Genomic DNA, 25,512 nt, shown 5'->3' on the forward strand with positions numbered 1-25,512 from the left:
GCATACGGGACAGCCGTCAGGTGCCAGTCGTGATGCTTTCAAAGCTTTGTGACATGAGTCATATTACGCTTCATGAACCGCTTTCTATGGTTCATGTAAAAATCACTACAACATGATCTATGCTTCAACCACCTCTGTTGATGCCCGTCATTTGCAGCATGACCCGTGTTGCGATCGGACGCAACATGGGCCATGTTGCAATTCAAGGTTGAGCTGCCACATGTACCTTGCGCTGGCCTGTCATCTGCAACATGGCCTGTGTTACGACTTCAACATGGGCCACGTTACTATCTCGCCTGACCTCCCACAGGGACATGCATCATGTGCGCGAGGTGATGGTAATCACGATGAAAATCAGTTGCTTGAGTGCTAGCCTTCTCATTAATGGATTCTTCAAAAGTATCTTTTCTCGAGCAAAAAAAAATCAAATTGATATTTTTTTATTCACCGACTGAAATTAACAAAAAAGTATGGCTAGATCTCACTCGACTGAAACTTAACCAAGTCTCAGTGAAGTGACAGAATATACAAAATAAAATATATTTTTGCACGGATCTTCATGTAAGATCTTACGAATATAGCATTGACTGAGACTTCGTTAAATCTCAGTCCGACTGAGATTTAGCAATCCTGTTAACAAAACCATAATAAAAACAACAACCATCGGAGCTTGGATCTCTTTGGAGCGCAGAAAATATTTCACGTGAGCATATCTGTAGCCTGTTTTGGATTATTTTTTCCTTCACGTTTTGAACAAGCAGCCAAGTACTCACTCCTTTCTAAAATGTAAGTCGATGGTTGACTTTTCTAGTTTTTCACAACTTTAACTATGATTTTTGCCAACAATGATGCGACTTATACATGTTCAATCTATATAGTTGATACGCATATATTAGTGATTAAAGTCATGCGTCAAAATCATGTAAAGTGAAGCGCGTCTTATATTTCGGAAATGATGAAGCAGATAACAGCACACAGCAAAGCGCAACTTGATGGTAAATTGTTAATCCAACGCTCACAAAGAAAGCAGCAACAAGATCCTAAAAAAAAGCAGCAACAAAATAATCGACGGCTAGGTGCGGTCACCGGGCGAGCAGCTCCCGGCGTCGGTGACATGGCCGGACACGTCTCCCCGCGCACCACCACACGCTTGGTTCGCAGGCGACACCGGCGACCCGCAGCAGCAGCAGCAGTGCGCCGCTGCCCCACGCACTGCAACTTGCCGGCGGGGCGCGGCCAGGACACAAGGCATCCCATGCACGCGCAGGTGTCTGCTACTGTGCCACGCGGCTCCACCGATGCGCCATGGCCTGGTCCGGCTCCGGCCGAGAAGGAACCAATGTGCGCTAGACATGCTGGTGGTCGGCGAGGCGGACGGCGGCGCGGCAGAAGGGGCAGCGGGAGGCGGCCTGGACCCAGGGCACGGCGCAGGCCCAGTGGAAGCGGTGCGCGCAGGGGAGGTGCGCTAGCACGTCGCCGGCCCGGAACTCCTCCAGGCACACCGCACACTCCGCCTGATGCTGCTGCTCCTCCTTCCTCCGGCCCCAGCTGAACCGCCGGCCGCCGCCTCTCTTCGTGAACACCTCTCGCTGCAGGGCGCTCGCCGCCCCTGCCGTGTCCTTGGCCGGGTGGTCGCTGGGGGTGCTCGACGGGACCGGGAGCCGGAGGCTTCCCGTGCTGTGGCGCCTGCAAGTCGCAACGCAGAGGATTGATTAAGCCACTGGTTCGTAGGAAATTTAGCTGAATCAAATACAGAGCCATCAAGGCAGAGCTAGCTCTGCTCGAGAACAGAGAAAACACAAGGAAGAATCTTGATACTGACTGACTCATATTTTCTTGAGCGTAAATCAGCCTCTGCAGCAGAGCTGATTGATCAGTGAGTGACATCATGACTCCATGCTTGAACTCACTCATCAACCATGAGCAAATTAAATCCATCCTTACCAAGAAAAAGTATACTGAATTTTCTCTCTGAAAATGCAAACGATGCCACAGGAAGCTAGATTCCTTCACAAAAGTACTTTGGCTCCTTCACTAAAAAAGCACCTGCTATCTAATGACTCATGCCCATGTTTCTTGTTTCACAATTCAAACAAGTTTCACCAAACAGGGGTCTCTGAAGTCCGAATTGTGTAAAAATCTTGAAAAAACAGCAGTGAATTCAAAAAGGGTAAGAAGAACAGTAAGTAAAGTACCTCTTGACCACAGATTCTCTCTGGCTCCTGAGCTTGTGATCCAGCCTCTCCTTGGCCTCCCGGGCGATGCCGTCCAGCTGCGTCGCCCACGCCTCCTCGCCCACGCCGCTCCTCTGCTGCAAATCGGTTTCATCGACCCACAGTAAACGATCGAGATTAGTACTGTAATCAACATGCAAGCATCAATCAAACAGGAGGATGACGAACAATCCATGGCTTCTACTAGTTGTTATTACCATCGCAAAACCTGACGAGCCGAGGTGGGCGTGGTCGTGCCCGAACACGCCGAGCAACGCCGGCCGCCGCGGGCCGGCGCACGGGGCCTCCGCCGCCGGCCGGAGCCTCCTCCTCCTCGCGAACTCGACGCCGGGGAGCATCCCGGCCATGAGGCCCATCCACCACCACCACGTGATCTGTACCACGACAACAACACAGCACCAGCCTGCCGCCTAATGCCTACAAAACGCACGTACCTATCCAGCAGCAGCAATCTACCAACCTAGCTGATATATTCAGGAGCTACGATCTAGGAGAGAATTGTATGTGGAAAGCCTCCATTTTGAGCAGGAAGAGGAGGAGGAGCGCGTCCATGCCCGGCCGACCATCAACCTGAGGGCTCGTCGTCCGGACGGGGGGCAGCGGCTTTCTATCTAGGGGAGGGGGTCATGCTCATGGAGTGGGCGCGCTCCAACTGTGAACTGTGCATGCCAATTGCCCCAACCACCTTCGCTCTGCTCTATTCATAGCAGCGTAGCTGGGAGATCGAGTGGATGCGCGTGTATTTATGCGATCCCCGTGGGCCCACGTGACCGGAATTTCGAGCATGATTTTTTTATTCTTTTAGATGCTAGGACAAACCTCGTTGGATAATTGGCTCCGTGGCTATCTATGCGGCACCTGTTGTCATGGCTGCCATACACTCTGTCTAAGCCTAGCCTTCCAAGAATTGCAAATGCACACAATGTTTTTTTTGTTGGTTTTGCTAAAGCACATCTGGAAATATTGCACATCTAAATTTTATGTCACTGATTTTACACAGAGATTTGTGTGAGCATTTTTTTTGAATGTTTGGTTGAGTCACATAGTTCATATTTTTTGCCGGTCTTGCTAAAGCACATCTAGATGTGCCCTAAGTATTGCATATCTAAGTTTATGTTATTGATTTGATTTGTGCAGGCTTTTTTTTATGTTTGATTGAGTCACTTAGATGTGCAATAATTAGGACACATCTAGATAGACCTTTTTCGGAAAAATCGCTTTGAACCCATTATAATGGTTCAACATAAGTACAAAGCAATTCAATTATAATAAAATTCACATCAAGGTCCTTAGACAACTGAACGACTACTACCACCACCAGAGTGAGCCGATGATGCATCGTTGTCGCCACTTGCTTATCGAAGTCGGCATAACCCTGTCGATTACAACCGAAAAGTCGTCGTGCACATGCCCATAGAGAACAGTGCCCTAAAGCCAATCATTGCCGTTGTATCCCTGGATTTATCTGACGCCCTCGACACCAAAACTCGTCGGCGTGTATGCCAGACGAGAAACCTTAACCTTGCAACTGCCTTGAGGAGATGGCAGAATCTATGCCGAATCTTTCTCAATCTTGTCCTGTCGGGCAAATTCGAGATGGACCGGAGCCCAGAAAACCATCTCGATACCGAAGCACCGCCACCACGAGGACCACTTTCTCAACACACACACACACACACACACCACAAACAAGGGCGGGGTGGGAGAAATTTTTTATGCCGCCGCCACTATGTCTTACCACAACTGTCGCCTCCTAATCACCCCCCGAAAGAAACCCTAGGAAAACAAGTGCTAGACTACAGTTGCACACATTTAGCCGCATTTTCTTAGAGCAACTCCAATGGGGCGACCATTTCGTCCGCCGCCGTCAGTTGGGTCGGTGCGGACAGAAAAGGCGGTCCAACGCGCCGACCCAAATGGACGCCTGTCCGCTTGGCGTCCGCATGGCGACCCATTCCCGGGCCAATTTGAAGCCGGATTTGCGTCGACGCGGACACGAGACGGACGAGCGCGCGCCTACACCTCTCCCCGGGCCCGTTGGTTGGTGGCAGACACCACCATTTCCCCCCTTTTTTTCCCAAGAACACTCCCGTTGACCCATTCCCGGCCCAATTTTGAGCCGGATTTGCGTTGGCGCGGACACGAGACGGACGTGCGTGTGCCTACACCTCTCCCCGGGCCCGCTGGTTGGTGGCAGCCATCACCATTTCCCCCCCTTTTCTCATAAACACTCCCGCCCGCGCGCGGTCCCGCCTCACACCCCGCCATGAAGGACTTCATCGACCTCGACGCTGCCACCTGCCTCGCCTCCCTCGCCTCGTCCGGCGGCGCCGCCCCCTTCGGGAAAGGCAAGCCTCGTGCCCCGCGCAAGACCGCCACCGCGACCAAGCCAAAGAAGACGCTGACGTCTGAACAACAAAACTGGGTCGGCGCGTTGGGCGCACTGCCGACCCAAATGCAAAATTGAGTGGACGTCGGGCGAGCGACCAACCCAAACGGACAAAAAATGGACAAATGCGCCGTCCGTTTGGGTCGGCCCATTGGAGTTGCTCTTAGAGCATCTCCAGCCGTTGGCCCCCCAGGGGGCGCCTAAAATCGCCGCATGGGGGTGAGCCGGCGCAAAAATTGGGCCTGGGGGCGAGTTGGTCCCCAGCCGCCGGCCCCAAGGCCGCCCCCAGGCGCGTTTAAAAATAAAATTTGTATAGCAAATTTCGGCACAGTTCTGCGAAGTTCAGCTAAACACGATAAATTTCGGCAAACTTGGGCATATATTAGACATGTTCGCGGATTTTCATTACATAGCAAAATAGATAACTAATCTAAAAAAGAAACTGGCTGAACGCCGAGTAGCCGCCATCGTCGGACTTCTCCTCCTTGACGCGGCCGTCCCTGGTGGACCCTGACCGGCGTCGCCAACGCGGGCTGGTGGCGGCGGCGCGTCGTCATCGTCGCTGTCGCAGATGACGACGACTCCGCCTTCGTCGCGGCCGCGTCGGCACTCCGCGAAGCGGCGCAGGGCGGCGCACTGGCGCTCCTTCGCCTTCTCCAGGTGCTCCTTCTCCATCGCTATGGAGTCCCTGCGCGCCCATTCCAGGATCGCGTCGTCGTCGTCGAGCTCCTCTTCACCAGCGCGGCCGGCTCCTTCTTCATCGGGGCGAGCCCCGGCTCCGTCTTCACCGGCGCGAGCCCCGGCTCTGTCTTTGGCTTGACGAAGCACGGAGGAGGAGCCGACGAGGAGGCGCGCCGGCCACCCTCGTTGATGACGATGCCGGCGCCGCGAGTGCGCCGGCCGAGCGGCGTCTCCGCCGCGGACTCAGCCTTGACGCCGAGCAGGGCCGGAGTACCGGAGGAGTGCGAGGAAGATCGCGAGGAGGAAGAAGAGGAGGAGGACCCGAACCTCCTTGGCGCCCATGGCCCGGCGCGTCGGAGGTGCGCCGGGGCAGCCACCCTCGCCGGGTACGCCAACGGCGGGTCGTTTTTTTTGAAGGTTAAGACAGTAGGAAAGGCTCCTACTGCATGTATAAATAAATGGTCAAACAGTTACATGATGATATTTACAAGGGAGTGTGTGTGTGTGTGGGGGGGGGGGGGTTAGATCGAAAACACAACCCTAACTATTCTGAGGCAGACTTTGCAAGAAGGAAGAGACGACATGTCTCTTTTCACTAGGCAGTCTGTATCTTATATTGCCAAAGTCTTCCTTGAATCTACTGAACCATGAGGAAATGGAGGGTGTCACACGCCTAAAATAATTATTATTGCGCTCCTTCCAAAGGCTCCAAGCAGCAGTGAGAAACACTTTCATGATCATCTTGCGTGGGTGTTGTATCTTTAGGTTCTCCATCAACTGCAGCCTATCTCCTTGCGCAACCCAAGATACACGTAGCAAATTCCAACATTCCCTACTGAAGGTGCAACGAAAGAAGAGATGCTCCACCGTTTCTTCAATATGATGCCCACAAAGTAAACAGTCAAAATTGTTACCAATATTGTAGTGACGCCGCTTGAGCATATTCCTCGTGTTGAGCCGGTCCGAAAGCAAAAACCAACCAAAGACTTTGATTTTGGGTATGCATGTAGTCTTCCAGAGCCACTTGAAAGCCACGTGAGCAACCACGTCGCGGAAAACAAACTGATAGTAGGCTGTGGTTTTGAACACAGTTGATCCCCAACAATAGGACCAAACATCATCATGATCTTCCAAAGTCACTGCAGCCATATCATTTTGGAGGAGCTTGAGTTCGTCACGAGCTTGCAGCGAGAGTGGTACATGAAAGGTTTCATGAAGGGCACGGGCAGTCAAAAACCCTTGCACAGACAAGTCCTCTTTAAGGACATAAGAGAAAGCGTGTGGATATTGTTCTGCCAAGATGGACTGGTTCCAGTTGTCTTTCCAGAATAGAACAGAGGCTCCACGTTTAATTTGTACCTGAGAAATGCCACGATAGACTGGCATAAGATTTGCTAGGTCACGCCACCAAAAAGAGCCACAACTATCCGAAGCATGTGGGATGAAGTCAAGATAGTAGGTTTCCCAGATGAGCCGAACCCAGGGGACATCCATTCGGTTGTAGAATTTATGCAAGAATTTGAGCAAAAGTGCGTCATTTTGAATTTTGAGATCAAGGACACCCAAGCCACCACTCTTTTTGGGTCGACACACCATGTCCCAAGTGGCCAACGAGTTATGTTTATCACCATCAGCCGTGCGTTTGTTCCAAAGGCAGTGTCTGCGTATTTTATCAAGTTGAGCAAGAATCTTTGGTGGCAATCTAAGAGTTCGCATGGGGTAGATATCCATCGAGGTGATGAGCGAGTTTGCCAACGCTAGCTTGCCCGCGTATGACATCAAGGACATCGCAGCAGTGATTTTCCTTTCAGCTTTGCAGACGAACGACGTCAGATCGAGGACTAAGGGTCGGGTGGTGCCAAGGGGCAGACCGAGATAAGTAAAGGGCATGCTGGCCTGTGTGCATCCAAAAAGGTTGGCCAGGTCACTGCACTTATTCGACGGCGTATTAATTGACACAAGTGTGGATTTATGAAAGTTGATCTTTAAGCCAATAGAGGTGGCATAATCTTCGAGGATTGATTTGATTCTGGATGCTTGGTTCATGCAGGCCGGAAGGACAATAATTATGTCGTCAGCGTACTGGATTACCGGATATTTAGCGTCACCAGTAGGAGGAATGGGATGTTTGATCAAGTCCTGCTGGAGCGCCGCATTGATAGCACGTTGAAGTAGGTCAGCGGCAAGGACGAATATTACGGGAGACATCGGATCTCCTTGACGAACCCCACACTTACATAGAAACTGTCGGCCTGGCACCCCATTCAGTAGCACAGAAGATTTGCCCGACGAAAAGATGCTCTCCATCCAAGCCAGCCATTTTGGCGGGAAACCCATGCTCTTCAGAATTAGTAGCATGGCAGAGTGCTCGACCGTGTCAAACGCCTTCGCCAAGTCAAGTTTGAGAAGGACAATCTCTCGTTTGGAGGCCTGGCACTGGTGAATATATTCGAAAGCCCAGGCAAGGCAGTCATGGATCGATCTACCACGAAGGAAACCATATTGGTTTCGGTGCACAATTCGGAGGATGATTTTTTGGAGTCTATTCGCCAGAATTTTAGTGATCAACTTCAAACAGCAGTTAAGAAGCGTGATCGGCCTGAAGTCATTAACACATTCAGGCGAATTAACCTTGGGGATCAGAGTGATAAAACTGTTGGGGAACGTAGCAATTTCAAAAATTTCCTACGCACACGCAAGATCATGGTGATGCACAGCAACGAGAGGGGAGAGTGTGTCCACGTACCCTCGTAGACCGAAAGCGGAAGCGTTAGCACAATGCGGTTGATGTAGCCGTACGTCTTCACGATCCGACCGATCAAGTACCGAACGCACGGCACCTCCGAGTTCTGGACACGTTCAACTCGATGACGTCCCTCGAACTCCGATCCAGCCAAGTGTTAAGGGAGAGTTTCGTCAGCACGACGGCGTGATGACGATGATGATATTCTACCGACGCAGGGCTTCGCCTAAGCACCGCTACGATATGATCGAGGTGGATTATGATGGAGGGGGCACCGCACACGGCTAAGAGATCAAGAGATCAATTGTTGTGTCTATGGGGTGCCCCCTGGCCACGTATATAAAGGAGTGGAGGAGGGGGAAGAGGGCCGGCTGTAACATCCCAAATTTTCAATTTGGAATGTTATACATTAGACCATCAATGCATATCATTTTTCTTTTGCATTCTGGTTGATCCTAGAAATTCTACGCAACTCAATGACCCACAGAGAGTTGGGGATTTCGATATTTTCATATTTGAGTTCTCTCAAATTTTGAGAATAGGATCATTTGATTTTATTTATTTTATCAACAATTATTTCTATTACAAAAATATGAGAGAGGGAATAAAATGACTTTCCCAAAATAAAGAAATATTGAAGATTTAATGATTTTATTTCGGAGTTTTTCAGTGTTTTATTTGAATTTAGGAAAAAATGCGTTTTTCAAAATTGCATTTAGGTCCCAAATAAATGTTCACCTTGTGAGGCTTGATTTTAGAAGCCCGTGAAAATTTATTTCGGAATTTTTGGAGTCCGTTTAGTATTTCTTTTTATTCTTTTCTTCCGAGCGGAATATTAAAAAAAAATGCGCCGCGCGCCGACTGGGCCAAGGCCCAGCCGACGGCCCACCCCGCCGCCTGCCGTCTCCCTCCAGGAGACCGGAGCCGCGCCGCCGCCCGAGTCCGGCTCGGAGCCGCCCCGCCGTGCCCCCTCCCCCAAGGCGGCACACCCCCCTCCTTAAATACCAGACCCCCCGCCGCCCCTCACCTCACCTCACCCCGCCGCCCCGCCGGAGCCCCGCCCCGCCCGCGGGAGTGCCTCGCCAGAGGTATAGCCGCCGCCGTTCGCCGTTCGTTTTTTTTAAAAAAAACCGCCTCGGTTTATTTTTTTCGAAACCCTAGATCGATTTATTTTTTTCCCTGGTTTATTTAATTAGTGAACGTTCACCGATCCGTTCGTTTTAGCGAACGTGTTCACCGGTTAGTTTCTGTTAACGAACGTCCGTTCGATTTACTGTTCGTTAGTTTTCTTTTCTCGGATTAAAACCATGATTTTTCTGATCGCGATTCCTGATCCGATTTCCGTTTTAGTTTAACTTTTCGCTCGTTTATCGGAATCAAGCGATTCAAGCGCCTAGGGATTCGTCTCGTAACCCTCTATCCGTTTAACCAACTTAAACAAGGTTTTGCTACTGTAAAATTTGCCCTAGATCCAGATTGCTAGAACGAAGTTGTTTTCTTTCGCCGTTTGTCTTTCGTTGCTTCGTTCGATTTGATTCTTTTGCCAACCGGAGTTCTTAAGTTGAACCTTCTGGTTAGATCTCTTATTTGAGTTTTACCTGTGCATTAGATGAGTACTTATTGTATGCTCGTTTGTTTGTTTGCGATAGAGTATCCGGAGTGCGCCGCCTGTTACTTCGAATCGCTAGGTTTCCCGGATCATCAGCAAGGCAAGTAACACTTTGATCATACCTTCTCCACTACCCAGTTTTATTGCATTAGATGAATCCTCACACATTGCATGATTAGGATCTAATTAAATTGTGGGATGGGAAGTAGATGAGGTAGTACCTATTACTAGTTTATTTTCAAACCTTTGGGAGTTACTTCTATGTTTGCTTATTATGCCATGCTATGCTAGTAGACGTGGATTGGGTGAGTGAAATCCATGACAGATGTGAGATTGTTAATTAATGGTTTATCTAAGGTGGCAACTTAAACACACATCTGGGTGGATTGAGGCACCTGGCTATTTCAGGACTTGCCTGTTTTCTTTTGAACCGCCATCCAGGCTCAAAGGGATCATGAGACTATTCATACTAGAAACTTCCGTGTGCAGCCACAAGCTATTATGGGCTCTAGCATAGTTGACTAAGTCGTGCGAACTCTTACAGTGGTAGACTAGCAGATGTAGGGGATGTAGGTGGTACGGTCTACCCGATCGTAAGGTGCTAGCGCTTCTGAAAGACTGTCTCGGTCATCCGTCTTCTCAAACACCATGTAGTGCAAGAAACCAAACGGAGGCGATCGAGTCTTGTGGGGAAAAGTGTGCAAACCTCTGCAGAGTGTAACAAACTAATCATGATAAGCCGTGTCCCTGGTTATGGATATCTTGAGTATCTAGTACCTGGATTTTCATGTGAATCTCAACATGTTACTCTAAATTAATTTTGTTGGGTTATGTTTAATGATGATACTTAATTGGGATTGAGAATGCTGTCAACCATTCTCAATGTTTAACAACTACAATGATAGTTAAATAAATTTATTCCTTTGAAGTAGGGAAAAATTGGCTTTACGCAAAAACTGTAACCATAGAGCTTTCCACCAGCCAAATATGCATATAGTATAGCTGTTTCATTCCATTACTCTCTATGTGTTACATTGCCAACATATTCCATGTGCTGACCCGTTTTCGGGCTGCAACGTTAATGTTGCAGACTTTTCAGATGACGAGTAAGGAGTTTTAGGTCGTGGTTCTATACTCGGTGATGCCATTGGAGTTGATGGACTCACTTATCTTCCAAGCCTTCCGCTGTTATCGTTATTAGATGGCCTTAAGCCATATTTATTGTAATAAGTTCTCTTTTGAGACACTCAATGTAATAAGTGTGTGATTGCTACTCTGCTATAAATCCTCCGAGTATTGTGTGGTGTCAGCATTACTGATCCAGGGATGACACCGGAGCACAGAGATCAGACTGTTTGAGGTCTGGTCGCTACACCGGCCCCTATGGCGCGCCCTGGAGGAGTCCTACTCCCACCGGGAGTAGGATTCCCCCCTTCCAAGTAGTAGGAGTAGGAGTCAAGGCAAGGGAAGGGGGAAGAGAAGGAAGGAGGGGGCGCAGCCCCTCCCCCTAGTCCAATTCGGACTAGGCCTTGGGGGGGCGCCCAACCTCTCTTCTCTATTTTCCCTAAAGCCCAATAAGGCCCATATACTCCCCGGCGAATTTCCGTAACTCTCCGGTACTCCGAAAAATACCCGAATCACTCGGAACCTTTCCGATGTCCGAATATAGTCGTCCAATATATCGATCTTTACGTCTCAACCATTTTGAGACTCCTCGTCATGTCCCCGATCTCATCCGGGACTCCGAACTCCTTCGGTACATCAAAACATATAAACTCATAATATAATTGTCATCGTAGCGTTAAACGTGCGGACCCTACGGGTTTGAGAACTATGTAGACATGACCGAGACACGTCTCCGGTCAATAACCAACAGCGGAACCTGGATGCTCATATTAGCTCCTACATATTCTACGAAGATCTTTATCGGTCAGACCGCATAACAACATATGTTGTTCCCTTTGTCATTGGTATGTTACTTGCCCGAGATTCGATTGTTGGCATCCCAATACCTAGTTCAATCTCGTTACCGGCAAGTCTCTTTACTCGTTCTGTAATACATCATCTCGCAACTAACTCATTAGTTGCAATGCTTGCAAGGCTTTGGTGATGTGCATTACCGAGAGGGCCCAGAGATACCTCTCCGACAATCGGAGTGACAAATCCTAATCTCGAAATACGCCAACCCAACAAGTACCTTCGGAGACACCTGTAGAGCATCTTTATAATCACCCAGTTACGTTGTGACGTTTGGTAGCACACAAAGTGTTCCTCCAGTAAACGGGAGTTGCATAATCTCATAGTAATAGGAACATGTATAAGTCATGAAGAAAGCAATAGCAACAAACTAAACGATCAAGTGCTAAACTAACGGAATGGGTCAAGTCAATCACATCATTCTCCTAATGATGTGATCCCGTTAATCAAATGACAACTCATGTCTATGGCTAGGAAACTTAACCATCTTTGATTCAACGAGCTAGTCAAGTAGAGGCATACTAGTGACATACTGTTTTTCTATGTATTCACACATGTATTATGTTTCCGGTTAATACAATTCTAGCATGAATGATAAACATTTATCATGATATAAGGAAATAAATAATAACTTTATTATTGCCTCTAGGGCATATTTCCTTCAAAAACCTGCATTAATGCTTTCAAGATTAAGGCCGCCTTGATGAAACTCATCACAAAGAAGATAGAAATCATTTTTAATGATTGGCCAACATGCTTTTAAGAAAGCTCCATTAAAGCCATCAGGGCCAGGGGCCTGGTCAGGTGGCATTGCAGACACCACATCATCAATTTCTTTGTGAGTGAATGGTGCAATGAGATCCGAGAAGTCCACGTCCTCCTTCAACCAGGTTTATAAGTTGAATTTAATAGGCTGAGGATTTGCTTGGCCCATTCGTCTTTTGAACGCTTCGAAAAGAATGGACTCTTACCCTGCATGGTCCGTGATTTCCATTCCAGCAGAGTTTTTGAGCGAACTAATGCGGTTTCTTCGGAAACGTTCGGTGACAATGGTTTGAAAGAACTTGGAATTTTCGTCACCAAACTGAATCCATCTGATCGTACACCTCTTTTTCCAGTAATCTTTTTGATATTGCAGAAGCCGGAGCAAGTGATTTTTGAGAATGCGTCGAAAGTTTCTTTCTGGTGTGGTCAGAGTCTGACGATCCTCAATATTGTCAAGCTCCAAGAGAGCTTTATTGGTGTTTTCAATGGCTATTTTAAGGCGAGAAATTTTCTTGCTCCATTGCTTGAGAGCATGACGAACTGTCTTGAGCTTTTGCCTGATTCTTGCCGCGCAGTTATGCTTCTTATTGAATCTGATAGGTTTGTTCCAAGCATGTTCAACGACCTCCATAAACCCTGGATGAGCAAGCCAATATGTTTCGAACCTGAAGAGTTTGCTCTTTGGGATTGAAGTTTGGATGACCACAGAACATGGAGTATGGTCAGAAACAGGTTTACCTAAAGGGCTCACCAAGGTGTTGGGAAATGTAATAGTCCAATTCAACGTGGTGAAGAACCAATCGAGTTACTCAAGGAGTGGCTGAAGCTGCATATTCGACCAAGTGTAAGCGCGCCCCTTGATGGGTAATTCAGTTAGGTTTTGTTCCCGAATAAAGTCGTTGAAAGTGAACATGTCTTGGACATTTGCACCTGGTTTGTTGCGATTGTCATGTGAACGAATGTAGTTAAAATCGCCTAGTAATAACCAGTCTTCAGCAGGGGGTATATTCAGATCAAAAAGCCAATTTGTGAATGTGACACGATGCTCACCCTGACAAGGGCCATATACATTAACGAGCTTCCAACAATGATTGGACTGCGTGGAGGTAAATTTAACACCTAATGCAAACTGTTCAGATAAAAAGACCCGGCCCGTAAAGATACTGCTATTCCATACGGTTATTATTCCCCCCGATGCTCCTTGAGAGGGAGTGTACGCAAACTGATCAAAACGCTGAGGGAAAATTGATTTCAAGACAGCAGAATCAAAGAAAGGCATTTTAGATTCCTGCAAACAGACGATCGCGCATCCACTAATATTGATCGCATTGCCAAGCGCTAAGTGTTTATCGGGTGCATTAAGACCACGTACATTCCAACATAGTACGTTCTAGTTACGCAAAAGCATTGAAAAGGTAAGCAAGTTTTAGCAACGATAAAAGCAAAGATAAGCAAATCGAACTACTCTTCAGAGAGGGCCGAAGTAGATAGTTCTTCAGCAGATATCGCACAGAGATTTATGCCAATTGCCTGTATAGTAGGAATTGATGTGGGCGGAGGAGCTGCAGCATCATTAACTTCAGCAGTAGCTGTCTCAGATGAGGAATCATCCCCAGAAGTATGCTCCGAAGCTCCAACAGCAGCAGAAGGGAGTATGCGAGGCTTAACTTTGGACTTAGTAGGGCGAACTTCAGAAGTCTGAGGAACCCGGAAGCCATCGTATTTGTTGTTCCTGTTACTGCGTTGCAGAGTGGATTTATCAACAAGAGCTTGCATCTTGCCTTTGCGTTTCTTCTGAGTCTGATTAGCAGTGTTCATGCCGCCCTGATCTTGAACTGACAGAGCTAGTGAGGTGCCTGAAGTATCCGACAGAGCTGGAGCAGTGATGACATCAGAAGGTACTGAGAGAGCAATCTGGTCCACCTGCTGTTCAACCAGAGAGTTGCTTGGCGCCACGAGGGATTCATATGGTTCCCAAGTAAGAGGCAGAGGTGGCATGGCTAAAGGCACTTGTGTGTCAATCAAAGAGTCCAAATCTGAATGTGACTGAGGCAGGGCAGGCAGAACAGACACAGACATAGCAGAATCAGGTCCCTGTTGACGTACCACCTGTGACAACTGAATATTTCCCCCAGACAAAGTAACCTGGATTTCCACCTGGAGAGAGATCGGCTGCAAACCCAAACCAGAAAGCCAAGGCCCAAAAGAAGCCATCATCGGGCGAAGAGCAGAAAAAATAGCACTGTTAAGCTGCTGGCGAGGAATAGTGTTTTCCAACAGTAAATCCATGAGAGCATCCCCATGAGCCGAGAGGCCAAAACGCAGACCATGGTTATGTGCATTACCGAGAGGGCCCAGAGATACCTCTCCGACAATCGGAGTGACAAATCCTAATCTCGAAATACGCCAACCCAACAAGTACCTTCAGAGACACCTGTAGAGAACCTTTATAATCACCCAGTTACGTTGTGACGTTTGGTAGCACACAAAGTGTTCCTCCGGTAAACGGGAGTTGCATAATCTCATAGTCATAGGAACATGTATAAGTCATGAAGAAAGCAATAGCAACAAACTAAACGATCAAGTGCTAAGCTAACGGAATGGGTCAAGTCAATCACATCATTCTCCTAATGATGTGATCCCGTTAATCAAATGACAACTCATGTCTATGGCTAGGAAACTTAACCATCTTTGATTCAACGAGCTAGTCAAGTAGAGGCATACTAGTGACATACTGTTTGTCTATGTATTCACACATGTATTATGTTTCCAGTTAATACAATTCTAGCACGAATAATAAACATTTATCATGATATAAGGAAATAAATAATAACTTTATTATTGCCTCTAGGGCATATTTCCTTCAAAAACATGCATTAATGCTTTCAAGATTAAGGCCGCCTTGATGAAACTCATCACAAAGAAGATAGAAATCATTTTTAATGATTGGCCAACATGCTTTTAAGAAAGCTCCATTAAAGCCATCAGGGTCAGGGGCCCGATCAGGTGGCATTGCAGACACCACATCATCAATTTCTTTGTGAGTGAATGGTGCAATGAGATCCGAGAAGTCCAAATCCTCCTTCAACAAGGTTTCTAAGTTGAATTTCATAGGCTGAGGATTTGCTTGGCCCATTCGTCTTTTGAACGCTTCGAAAAGAATGGACTCTTTTCCTGCATGGTCCGTGATTTCCATTCCAGCAGAGTTTTTGAGCAAACTAATGCAGTTTCTTCGGAAACGTTCGGTGGCAATGGTTTGAAAGAACTTGGAATTTTCGTCACCAAACTGAATCCATCTGATCGTACACCTCTTTTTCCAGTAATCTTTTTGATATTGCAGAAGCCGGAGCAAGTGATTTTTGAGAATGCATTGAAAGCTTCTTTCTGGTGTGGTCAGAGTCCGACGATCCTCAATATTGTCAAGCTCCAAGAGAGCTTTATTGGTGTTTCCAATGGCTATTTTAAGGCGAGAAATTTTCTTGCTCCATTGCTTGAGAGCATGACGAACTGTCTTGAGCTTTTGCCCGATTCTTGCCGCGCAATTATGGTTCTTATTGAATCTGATAGGTTTGTTCCAAGCATGTTCAATGACCTCCATAAACCTTGGATGAGCAAGCCAATATGTTTCGAACCTGAAGAGTTTGCTCTTTGGGATTGAAGTTTGGATGACCACAGAACATGGAGTATGGTCAGAAACAGGTTTACCTAAAGGGCTCACCAAGGTGTTGGGAAATGTAATAGTCCAATTCAACGTGGTGAAGAACCAATCGAGTTGCTCAAGGAGTGGCTGAAGCTGCATATTCGACCAAGTGTAAACGCGCCCCTTGATGGGTAATTCAGTTTGGTTTTGTTCCCGAATAAAGTCGTTGAAAGTGAACATGTCTTGGACATTTGCACCAGGTTTGTTGCGATTGTCAGGTGAACGAATGTAGTTAAAATCGCCTAGTAATAACCAGTCGTCAGCAGGGGGTATATTCAGATCAAAAAGCCAATTTGTGAATGTGACACGATGCTCACCCTGACAAGGGCCATATACATTAACGAGCTTCCAACAATGATTGGACTGTGTGGAGGTAAATTCAACACCTAATGCAAACTGTTCAGATAAAAAGACCCAGCTCGTAAAGATACTGCTATTCCATACGGTTATTATTCCCCTCGATGCTCCTTGAGAGGGAGTGTACGCAAACTGATCAAAACACCGAGTGAAAATTGATTTCAAGACAGCAGAATCAAAGAAAGGCATTTTAGATTCCTGCAAACAGACGATCACGCATCCACTAATATTGATCGCATTGCCAAGCGCTAAGTGTTTATCGGGCGCATTAAGACCACGTACATTCCAGCATAGTACGTTCCAGTTACGCAAAAGCATTGAAAAGGTAAGCAAGTTTCAGCAATGACAAAAGCAAAGATAAGCAAATCGAACTACTCTTCAGAGAGGGCCGAAGTAGATAGTTCTTCAGCAGATATCGCGCAGAGATTTATGCCAATTGCTTGCATACTAGGAATTTATGTGGGCGGAGGAGCTGCAACATCATTAACTTCAGCAGTAGCTGTCTCAGATGAGGAATTATCCCGAGAAGTATGCTCTGAAGCTCCAACAGTAGCAGAAGGGAGTATGCGAGGCTTGACTTTGGACTTAGTAGGGCGAACTTCAGAAGTCTGAGGAACCCGGAAGCCATCGTATTTGTTGTTCCTGTTACTGCGTCGCAGAGTGGATGTATCAATAGGAGCTTGCATCTTGCCTTTGCGTTTCTTCTGAGTCTGATTAGCAGTGTTCATGCCGCCCTGATCTTGAACTGACAGAGCCAGTGAGGTGCCTGAAGTATCCGACAGAGCTGGAGCAGTGATGACATCAGAAGGTACTGAGAGAGCAATCTGGTCCACCTGCTGTTCAACCAGAGAGTTGCTTGGAGCCACGAGGGATTCAGATGGTTCCCAAGTAAGAAGCAGAGGCGGCGTGGCTGTAGGCACTTGTGTGTCAATCAAAGAGTCCAAATCTGAATGTGACTGAGGCAGGGCAGGTAGAACAGACACAGACATTGCAAAATCAGGTCCCTGTTGACGTACCACCTGTGACAACTGAATATTTCCCCCAGACAAAGTAACCTGGATTTCCACCTGGAGAGAGATCGGCTGCAAACCCAAACCAGAACGCCAAGGCCCAATAGAAGCCATCATCGGGTGAAGAGCAGAAAAAATAGCACTGTTAAGATGCTGGCGAGGAATAGTGTTTTCCAACAGTAAATCCATGAGAGCATCCTCAAGAGCTGAGAGGCCAAAACGCAGACCATGGTTATGGAGTTCAACTGAAATCGTGAGCGATTCATCAACCAAAGGAGCAACAGCAGGCTCCTGACCAGGAACCACCAGCAGATCAAACGTAGAGCTGTCCAAATCCGTCTTAGTCTCATCAGAAGAAGTGATGGAGTCATGCCACGCCTGCATAGCATTGTCAGATATGTTATTATCGGGCACAATACCATCTTGGACTTGCAGACCCTGTGCAGCGAGCCAGGCTTGAAAGTTCATAAGATACGGCGGCAACTGAGGCAGAGGAGGAGCAGCTGGCGCAGGCCATGCGCCCCACCCTGCATTGTCCTGATCTTGTTGCACAGTAGGCTCTTCAGGAGCGCCATTGGGAGGTGCTGCATTCTGCACAAACCAATTGTGCACCTGCTATTGGTACAGTTGTTCCGCAGTCAAGTCCGGGCCAAATTGAGGATGTGGGATGCCATCAAGTGTGGGGGTTCCTCCCCGGGGGGCAGGACTTCAGGCAACAGACCATTCCAATCGTTGCTTCGGAGGATTATGATCTTCACCGTCCAACAGTCACGAGCCCCCCCTAGCTGCCAAACTACAAAGCTTTTGGGCACCAGATTCAGACGCAGAACTCTAGCTTTGATCAACATGAAACAGCGATCTTGGCGGGGATTATACCAAGAAACCAAAGCACCAAAACCACCAAGCGACTTATTGATGTAATAGTCAGTCTGGTAATCATAAGGAAAACCAAAGTACATTAACCAGATCTCAGGACCGAAAGAGGTGGTGCGACGGTTCAGTGCTTCATTGTGAGGGACGAAAGTGATGAGCAGGTCTTCTTCCTCAAGCTCTAATGGAGTGGCCACCGCAGTGTCTCGGATGAAAGAATCCGGAAAACCAAAAATTCCTATACCGAACGGATGATCGCTAACTTCAGTAGTGAAAAGTTGGGCCTCATGAAGCAAACCTCTCACGGCATGGCGGATGATGGCGCGGCGATGCAGAGGAACATAATGGCTGGTCTCCGCAATGGCCAGAAAGTCGTGGTTGAGCGGTGGAAGAGGCCCGACCACCATGCCCCTGCGGACGACACGGTCCACCGGACCTTGTTCGACGATGAATCCGCACGGGAGGAACGGCACCGGATTGAGGGGGTAGTTCGCCATGGTGGTGGTGCGGATGGAGAGCGACTGAGGTGACGGGGGTGGCAGTAGCGACGAATGGCTGAGGCAGGGCGGTGTCGTTTGAGGAAGCCGAGGAGAAGCGGAAGCGTGAGGGGCATTTTTGGTAGGTTGAGGATTTTTAGGGATCCACTGCCAACGCCCACGCCAACGTTTCAATCGACAAGATTTTGCCACGTGCCCATAGTGGCTATAGGCCTCGCATCGGACGGTCAATTTGCGGGTACGTTTGTGCGCAGGAGCGACCGGAGCAGCGGAAAAACTGGGTAGATTGATATTATTAGGCTTGACGGCATCAGTCCGTCTAATTTGTTGCCGAGTACACCGAGTCAGGCAAGTACATGCCTTGTGATCAGGTGCAGAGCACTTAATGCAAATCAGCCTAGCCGGGCATTGAATCATTGGGTGACCCCATTGTAAGCATCGAGCACACAATACCGCCCAATTATTAGCAAGGGTGGTAATTTCCTCCTCAGAATAGGAAGCTTGGGCCAAATCAGCCTTATGTTGGGCCGAAAGTTTAGGGGGCCAAAGAGAATGGGCCGGAGCATATTTGAACGCCGAATTAAGGAAACACTGTGGCGGGACAGGATAAGGAACATTAATGGGGCATTTAAACCCACCCAAATGTAGACATGCCGGATTATGCTCTTTCTCCAAGTCCGCCTCCCGAAGATATTTCTTCATTAATGAGATCCTCGGTGAATCCTGAATTATGGGCTCCTTAATCTGAGTTGCCAAAAAAGATCCAAATTGAATTTGAGAATCATGCGCGTTCTTCGGGATAGATGAAGATGAGGAAGCTTCCTGAGCATTTTTGTTGGAGAAAACCATATGATCAATAGGCATCAATGAGAATTTGCATAACTCATAAGAAGATTCAGACCCAGAAGGGTGAGATTTCAGAAATTCCAAATCCGATTTGATAGCCATGGGGTGTCGAGCTGAAATTTCTGATAATTCCTCATCAGCATGCCAAGTATCATTAGACGTGTAAACCCAGGCAGAACGTCCCTTGAACAAATGAAAATGACAAATAAAGTCCGGCCAAATACGATCTTTAAGACTGTAAATAAAATGACCCACTTTATTATTGGCAACCGAGAAACAAAACACACGAGGATTGATCTTGTGCACTCGAAAACCAACACTAATGCCGCCAAGGCAACATTGGAGAGCAATACCCACAGATTCTTCATGGAGAGGGAAGGAAGCCGAGGAGAAGGATACGACCAGGAAGAATTCCTTGTTGCCTCGGGAAGGAGAAAAATGCACCGTGGAACCGAATTTTCTTCTCACCTGGTCTGCAAGGGCTAAGCCAGGGGCAAAATCCCAATGCAAAAGGCCTTCCATCGTGAATCACCTTAGAGATCGCCATGAGTTTGGGTGGAGCAGGTGGGAGAGGAGAGGAGACGGAGGTGGGTTGCCGCCCTCGAGGTACGTCAGCACGCCCTCGAGTGTGCGGCCGGGGATGCCCCACCACAGGTGGCGCCCCTCACTATTCTTCTGGCCGCCGACCACCGGCGCGTCGTTGGTGGACGCCAACCTCTGCTGCTGGCGGCGCTCGAAGTACGCCGCCCACGCCGCGTGGTTGTCGGCGGCGTATTGGGGGAGGGAGAGCTGGGCGTCGGTGAGGGAGGCGTGTACGACCTCGACCTCCTCGGCGAAGTATTTGGGCTTGGGCACGGCGTCGGGCAACGGGGGAACGGGCACTCCCCCGTCGCTGAGTCTCCACCCCGTCGGCCCGGCGCGCATGTCCGGCGGCACCGGGATGTTTGCCTGGTTCGCGCAGCGAACGGCGGCCGAAGCCGTTGGCCGCCGCCTCGTCTCCAGGGAAACGCTCTGCCATGGCGACGGGCTCGGGAGAGGTAGAGAGGGAGAGGGAGGGGCTGGGCGGTGGCGCTCGGGAGAGGTAGAGGGAGGGGCTGGGCGGCGGCGAGGGGCGGGACTGGTGTGGGCACAGGCGAGTGAGGCCACCGGCTATATAGCCGCGCCACGCCCGTGTGAACGTGTGCGAGGGAGGGGAGGTGTCGGCGCGTCGTCTCGTGACGCGTCGCCTGTGAGGAATCAATGGCAAGGCTGACCGGCGGCAGCCTTGCCATTGATTCCCCGCGGGAACCGAGGCTGTTGGGGGAAGACGAGGCGTCGTGTCGCTGACGCGGCTGGCCCGCGGCTTTTTCGCGCCAAAACAGCTCGCCACGGCGCTCCCGGGCGCCCCCCAGCGCGCCGGGTTCGGTCAGGGTCCGCCGGTGCTGTTTTTGGCCTAGGCCGGCGAAAATCGGGCTCCCGGGGGCACGACTGAGCCGTTTTTTCGGCGCCGACACGAGAAAATCGCCTGGGGAGGCCTTCCTGGGGCGCGGTTGGAGATGCTTTTAAACCACTTTTGACTAGCAAGAGAGTCCGCGAGAAAGCACAGGGACCATTATTGCGTTTTGTCTTGCTCGAATAATTGCACATTTTGTGGTGCTGGTGAACCATGTCTCAGTTGTCATGTCAGAGAGGAAGAAAATTGTGTGTTGCTTTTGCGCACCTACTACCAAAATCGTTGTCACAAATAATTACACCACAGTATTTTTTTGTGCGCTAGGCTAACATGTAGTTGGATGGTTAGAAGTATAATGCTCGTATTTTTCTGGATTTATTTTAGGCATTCCAGCGATGTACGTTTCAGTGGGACGAGACGTTTCCATTAACTATAGTGTATGTGGCAACTTAGTCATTTTAAAATAATTTACCGGCTCAATCTCTCGGATGCGATAATAAAGGTATGGCGTGTGTGCGTACGTTCATGAGGTGAGTTTATGTGCGTATGTATGAGCTTTGCATCTGTACTCTATTGAAAAAAGGTATTCCTTTTGCGCTGATAAAAAATCGAACACGAAATGAAGGAACGCGAAAACTCATCAACCTCGAGGTGACCAATCGATGGAGCAAACCAATCAACCGGCCATCCCCTCCCCCACCAGCTGGTGCCATCGAGATCCCTTCAAGCGCACGAAAGCAAACATAGTTGGGACTCTCCGGCGGGCGGTGGCCGCTCCAATCAAGACGGACAAGGACCCCGGCCACTTTTGATTTTCTTTTCACACCGCTCTAGATCGGAGCATCTACACATCCGCCGCCGTCGCCGTCGATGGCCAGCCAGCTCAGGCGAACAATGCGTGGCCCTTGTGGGCGACGCGGCCGAGTGAGCGAGTGGGGAGCGAGGTGCCCGCGCCTTGTGCGCAGCGCAATGCGATGGATGTGGACGCGAGTGCGAGCCCGGAGAGGGAGCAGACGGCACCCCCACCACGCCCAGTTGCCATGCACCGTCGCTCTCCTCCTCTATACGCCCTGCCCCTTTCGCCGGTTGGGTGCGCGACCGCGATCGGCCTCGGTGCTTATCGCGACGGAGGAATCAAGATCGAGGGTGAGGTGCCGGCGAGGATCGATATTATTTGCTCGATCGCGAGGAGAACTATGCTGACGCGACTTGCTTTGGACCGGATTCAGATATGGGTTAGGTGCTGTGTGCGCGCGTGCATACTGTAGATACCTAAACAGTGCGTTTAGGTTGTTCGGTTGCGACATGGCATCCAATCCGCCGCGCGCAGTAACATGGGCGAATTTTTTGTGCTATGCCTAGTTTTAGCGTGTCACTAGTATAGCTTGGATGTGTAAAAGCCAGTGTGATTTCACCAAAACACTAGCGGCGTTTCGATATAACTTTGCATAGCACGATTTGTTCACGTGTTATTTGTTATCATCGTTCTTTCTTTCTTTCAATGATCTTTTGTGAATTGTGACAATCCATGGCGACGGAAACCCTAGACGCCGCCTCATCTACTCTGCCGCCCCATCTGCTCTCCCTCTCGCTGCCGCTAGCGCGCGTCGCTGGGAAACCCTGTGTGGCCCTGGCGGCGTCGGGGAGGTCCTGATTGGTGGCGGCTTGCTTGTAGAGGAGTTGGAGGGCTACTGCGGGATGACGAAGTTGATATGTGCTTGAGTGGCGGCCTTCGTGGGAGTCGGTAAATGGTCCTTCAAAAAGTCTGCTCCACCGAAGTGGAGTCCCAAAGGTGGCATCGAGCTATGCCCATGGCGCGCCGCCGGTGGATGCATGAGGAAGAAGACTTCGACACCTCCCAAGAATTTGATTTTAATTTTATGTTTAATATAGATGTATTTGTAAGGACCTGTAACGCTCAATATATGGTCTTGGGTCCTTTCACAAAAAAATGCTTGGATAATGTATGCATTGCACCTCTATGACAATTGACTAAGAGAAGGGGAATTATTGTTGCTTCTATTCATTGTCTTATATGTGGGAGAAGGAGGGGGGAGGGGGGGTCATGTTTTTATCAGATGAGAGGGGGCATGCCCGCCGAAGGAATGGAGCAAAAGAGGGAATGGCACGCCCCCTTCTTTCCTTATTTGGAGTGCGGGGAAAGGCAGGGGAGGGTGGTGCCCCTCCCTTTCCTTTCTCCCATGAGAGGGAAAGGCAGGAGGGGCTAGCCCTCCCTCTTTTCCTTCCCTAGGGCTTTCCAAACAAGTGGAGGGTCGCACCATCCCCTTACTGGGCTGGTCTGTCCCTCCCTTTGGCCCATGCCCATAACTTGCCGGGGGGGGGGGGGGGGCCCGGGGGGGGGGGGGGGGGGGGGGGGGGTGCCCGGAACCCCTTCCGGTGACCTGATTCCTTTCTGGTACATCCCGAAACACTTCCGGTGTCCAAATACCATCGTCCTATATATCGATCTTTACCTCTCGACCATTTCGAGACTCCTCGTCATGTCCGTGCTCTCATCCGGGACTCTGAACAACATTCGGTCACCAAATAATATAACTCATATAACACTATATCGTCAACGAACGTTAAGCATGCGGATCCTACGGGTTCGAGAACTATGTAGACATGACCGAGACACCTGTCCAGTCAATAACCAATAGCGGAACCTGGATGCCCATATTGGCTCCTACATATTCTACGAAGATCTTTATCGGTCGAACCGTTATGACGACATACGTAATTCCTTTTGTCTATCGGTATGTTACTTGCCCGAGATTCGATCGTTGGTATCTTCATATTCATTGTACTGCACTTCTATGACAATTGACCAAGAGAAAGGGAATTACTGTTGCTTCTATTCATTGTCTTATATGTGGGAGAAGGAGGGGGGGTCATGTTTTTATCAGATGAGAGGGGGCATGCCCGCCGAAGGAATGGAGCGAAAGAGGGAATGCTATATATTTATAAGTAGGATCGGAAGAGAGAGGTATGAATGGGAAGTCATACAAAGGAGTAGATCCAAGAGGAAGAGGAAACATTAATTATTTTCTAAGTTCTTAGAGAAGATGAGAGATTTATTGCTCGATAATGTTCATCAGGATACAAAAGGAATCAGCGGGCCGCGCATCCAAATATGTCTGCCTCCATTAGGGGGGGGGTGAAATTTTCACTAAAGCATGCACATCTCTGTTGAACTATCTCCACATCAAAAGATGACCAACTGGAACATTGCCTTCCACCTATTAATCTCTCTTAGAATATAACCATAACTGGTAAGCATGTTCCTCGAGTTCAATCTTTGATCACATCAGATAATCAACACTCTTGATGCATGCAGCTCAGAGGCCATAGACAGAGCCTCGCATATTGTTGTCGCTTCAAGAATTTCCATTGCATTCATACCTTCAAGTACCATGGCTGAGGCACCCTGGTAGCTTACGTGCTCACAACGGCATACAATACCAGAGGCACCACGTCTCTCATATTTTGCTAGCCCCTCATCAACATGGATTGAACATGCCTAGCCACGGAGGAGTCGATTTTCTTGTTGATGAACTAATCAACCTTTTCATGTCCAAGCTTGCATCCAAGGAGTTAGATTCCATCTAAGAGATATCAGCCATAAACCAGGTTATAAAAGCATGGGTTCATAAAAGGAGATTGCAATTCATTTCCGTGTATCACACGCCTTCTCGCCCACCATATGGCCCATAAAATCACAAGTGTTCTTGCATAGTTCTCCCAGTTCGGCCTCTTGCTCATCTCAAACAACCACAATTTTGCATCATGTGTTTTATCCAAAGTAAACATTGCATAATGATCCTGAGATGGCCCAAACAAAAGGTGCCATGTTGCACTCCATCAATGAATGCCTCTAGGTGTCAGAGTGTTGTCCCGCGGAACCTATACAAGCCACATTCACCACCATGTGATGTTGTACCTCACCCGTGGGATAGGGATGACCTAGCAAGACATCATGAAACGTACAAAGCTTAGGCAGAGCTTAACTCCCCATAGCCTCTTCTAGCCCGACCGTTCGTCGACTATTTTCAATGTAAGAATTTTTATCATTCCACGCTTATCTTATTCTTTTCATTTCCATCACCATCCTGTAAGCTGAACGTGTAGAGAATAGGCCACTCTTCTTAAAATGCCTTGCCCCAAAACCGTTCTGCTAAATGTGTCTAATTGGAATACGCCAAATGGCCTCCACATCCATCCGTAAAATATGTCCGTGTAACTTCTTCAATTTGGGTGGCTGATACAATTAGTTTTGAAACTAGTTCTAGGGGAGGTGGCTCGGTGATCGCATGGACACATGCCAGAGAAACGGGTCATGAGGTATCCAATTATCCTGCATGATGCAGATAGACGCTCCGGCCTCAATCTTCTTGAATAATCC

General features: G+C 48.7%; 1 protein-coding gene across 2 annotated transcripts; it reads right to left on the reverse strand.

Moving 5' to 3' along the window:
• Positions 1–923: 923 nt before the first annotated feature.
• Positions 924–2,956, reverse strand: LOC125515139 (probable E3 ubiquitin-protein ligase HIP1). Of its 2 annotated transcripts, none has more exons than XM_048680580.1 (3): positions 2,432–2,956; positions 2,196–2,308; positions 924–1,686 (listed from the first exon to the last, which is right to left on the reverse strand). In XM_048680580.1, exons 1-3 carry the CDS (start codon positions 2,588–2,590, stop codon positions 1,347–1,349), a joined length of 612 nt encoding a protein of 203 aa, XP_048536537.1. In that variant the 5' UTR covers positions 2,591–2,956; the 3' UTR covers positions 924–1,346. The 2 variants fall into 2 exon arrangements, with proteins under 2 accessions (XP_048536537.1, XP_048536535.1); XM_048680578.1 differs by having other exon boundaries at positions 2,196–2,311; positions 2,432–2,955.
• Between the last annotated feature and the right edge of the window lie 22,556 nt (positions 2,957–25,512).

This window comes from Triticum urartu, chromosome 6, assembly GCF_003073215.2.
Source record: "Triticum urartu cultivar G1812 chromosome 6, Tu2.1, whole genome shotgun sequence".
Lineage (NCBI taxonomy): Eukaryota > Viridiplantae > Streptophyta > Magnoliopsida > Poales > Poaceae > Triticum > Triticum urartu.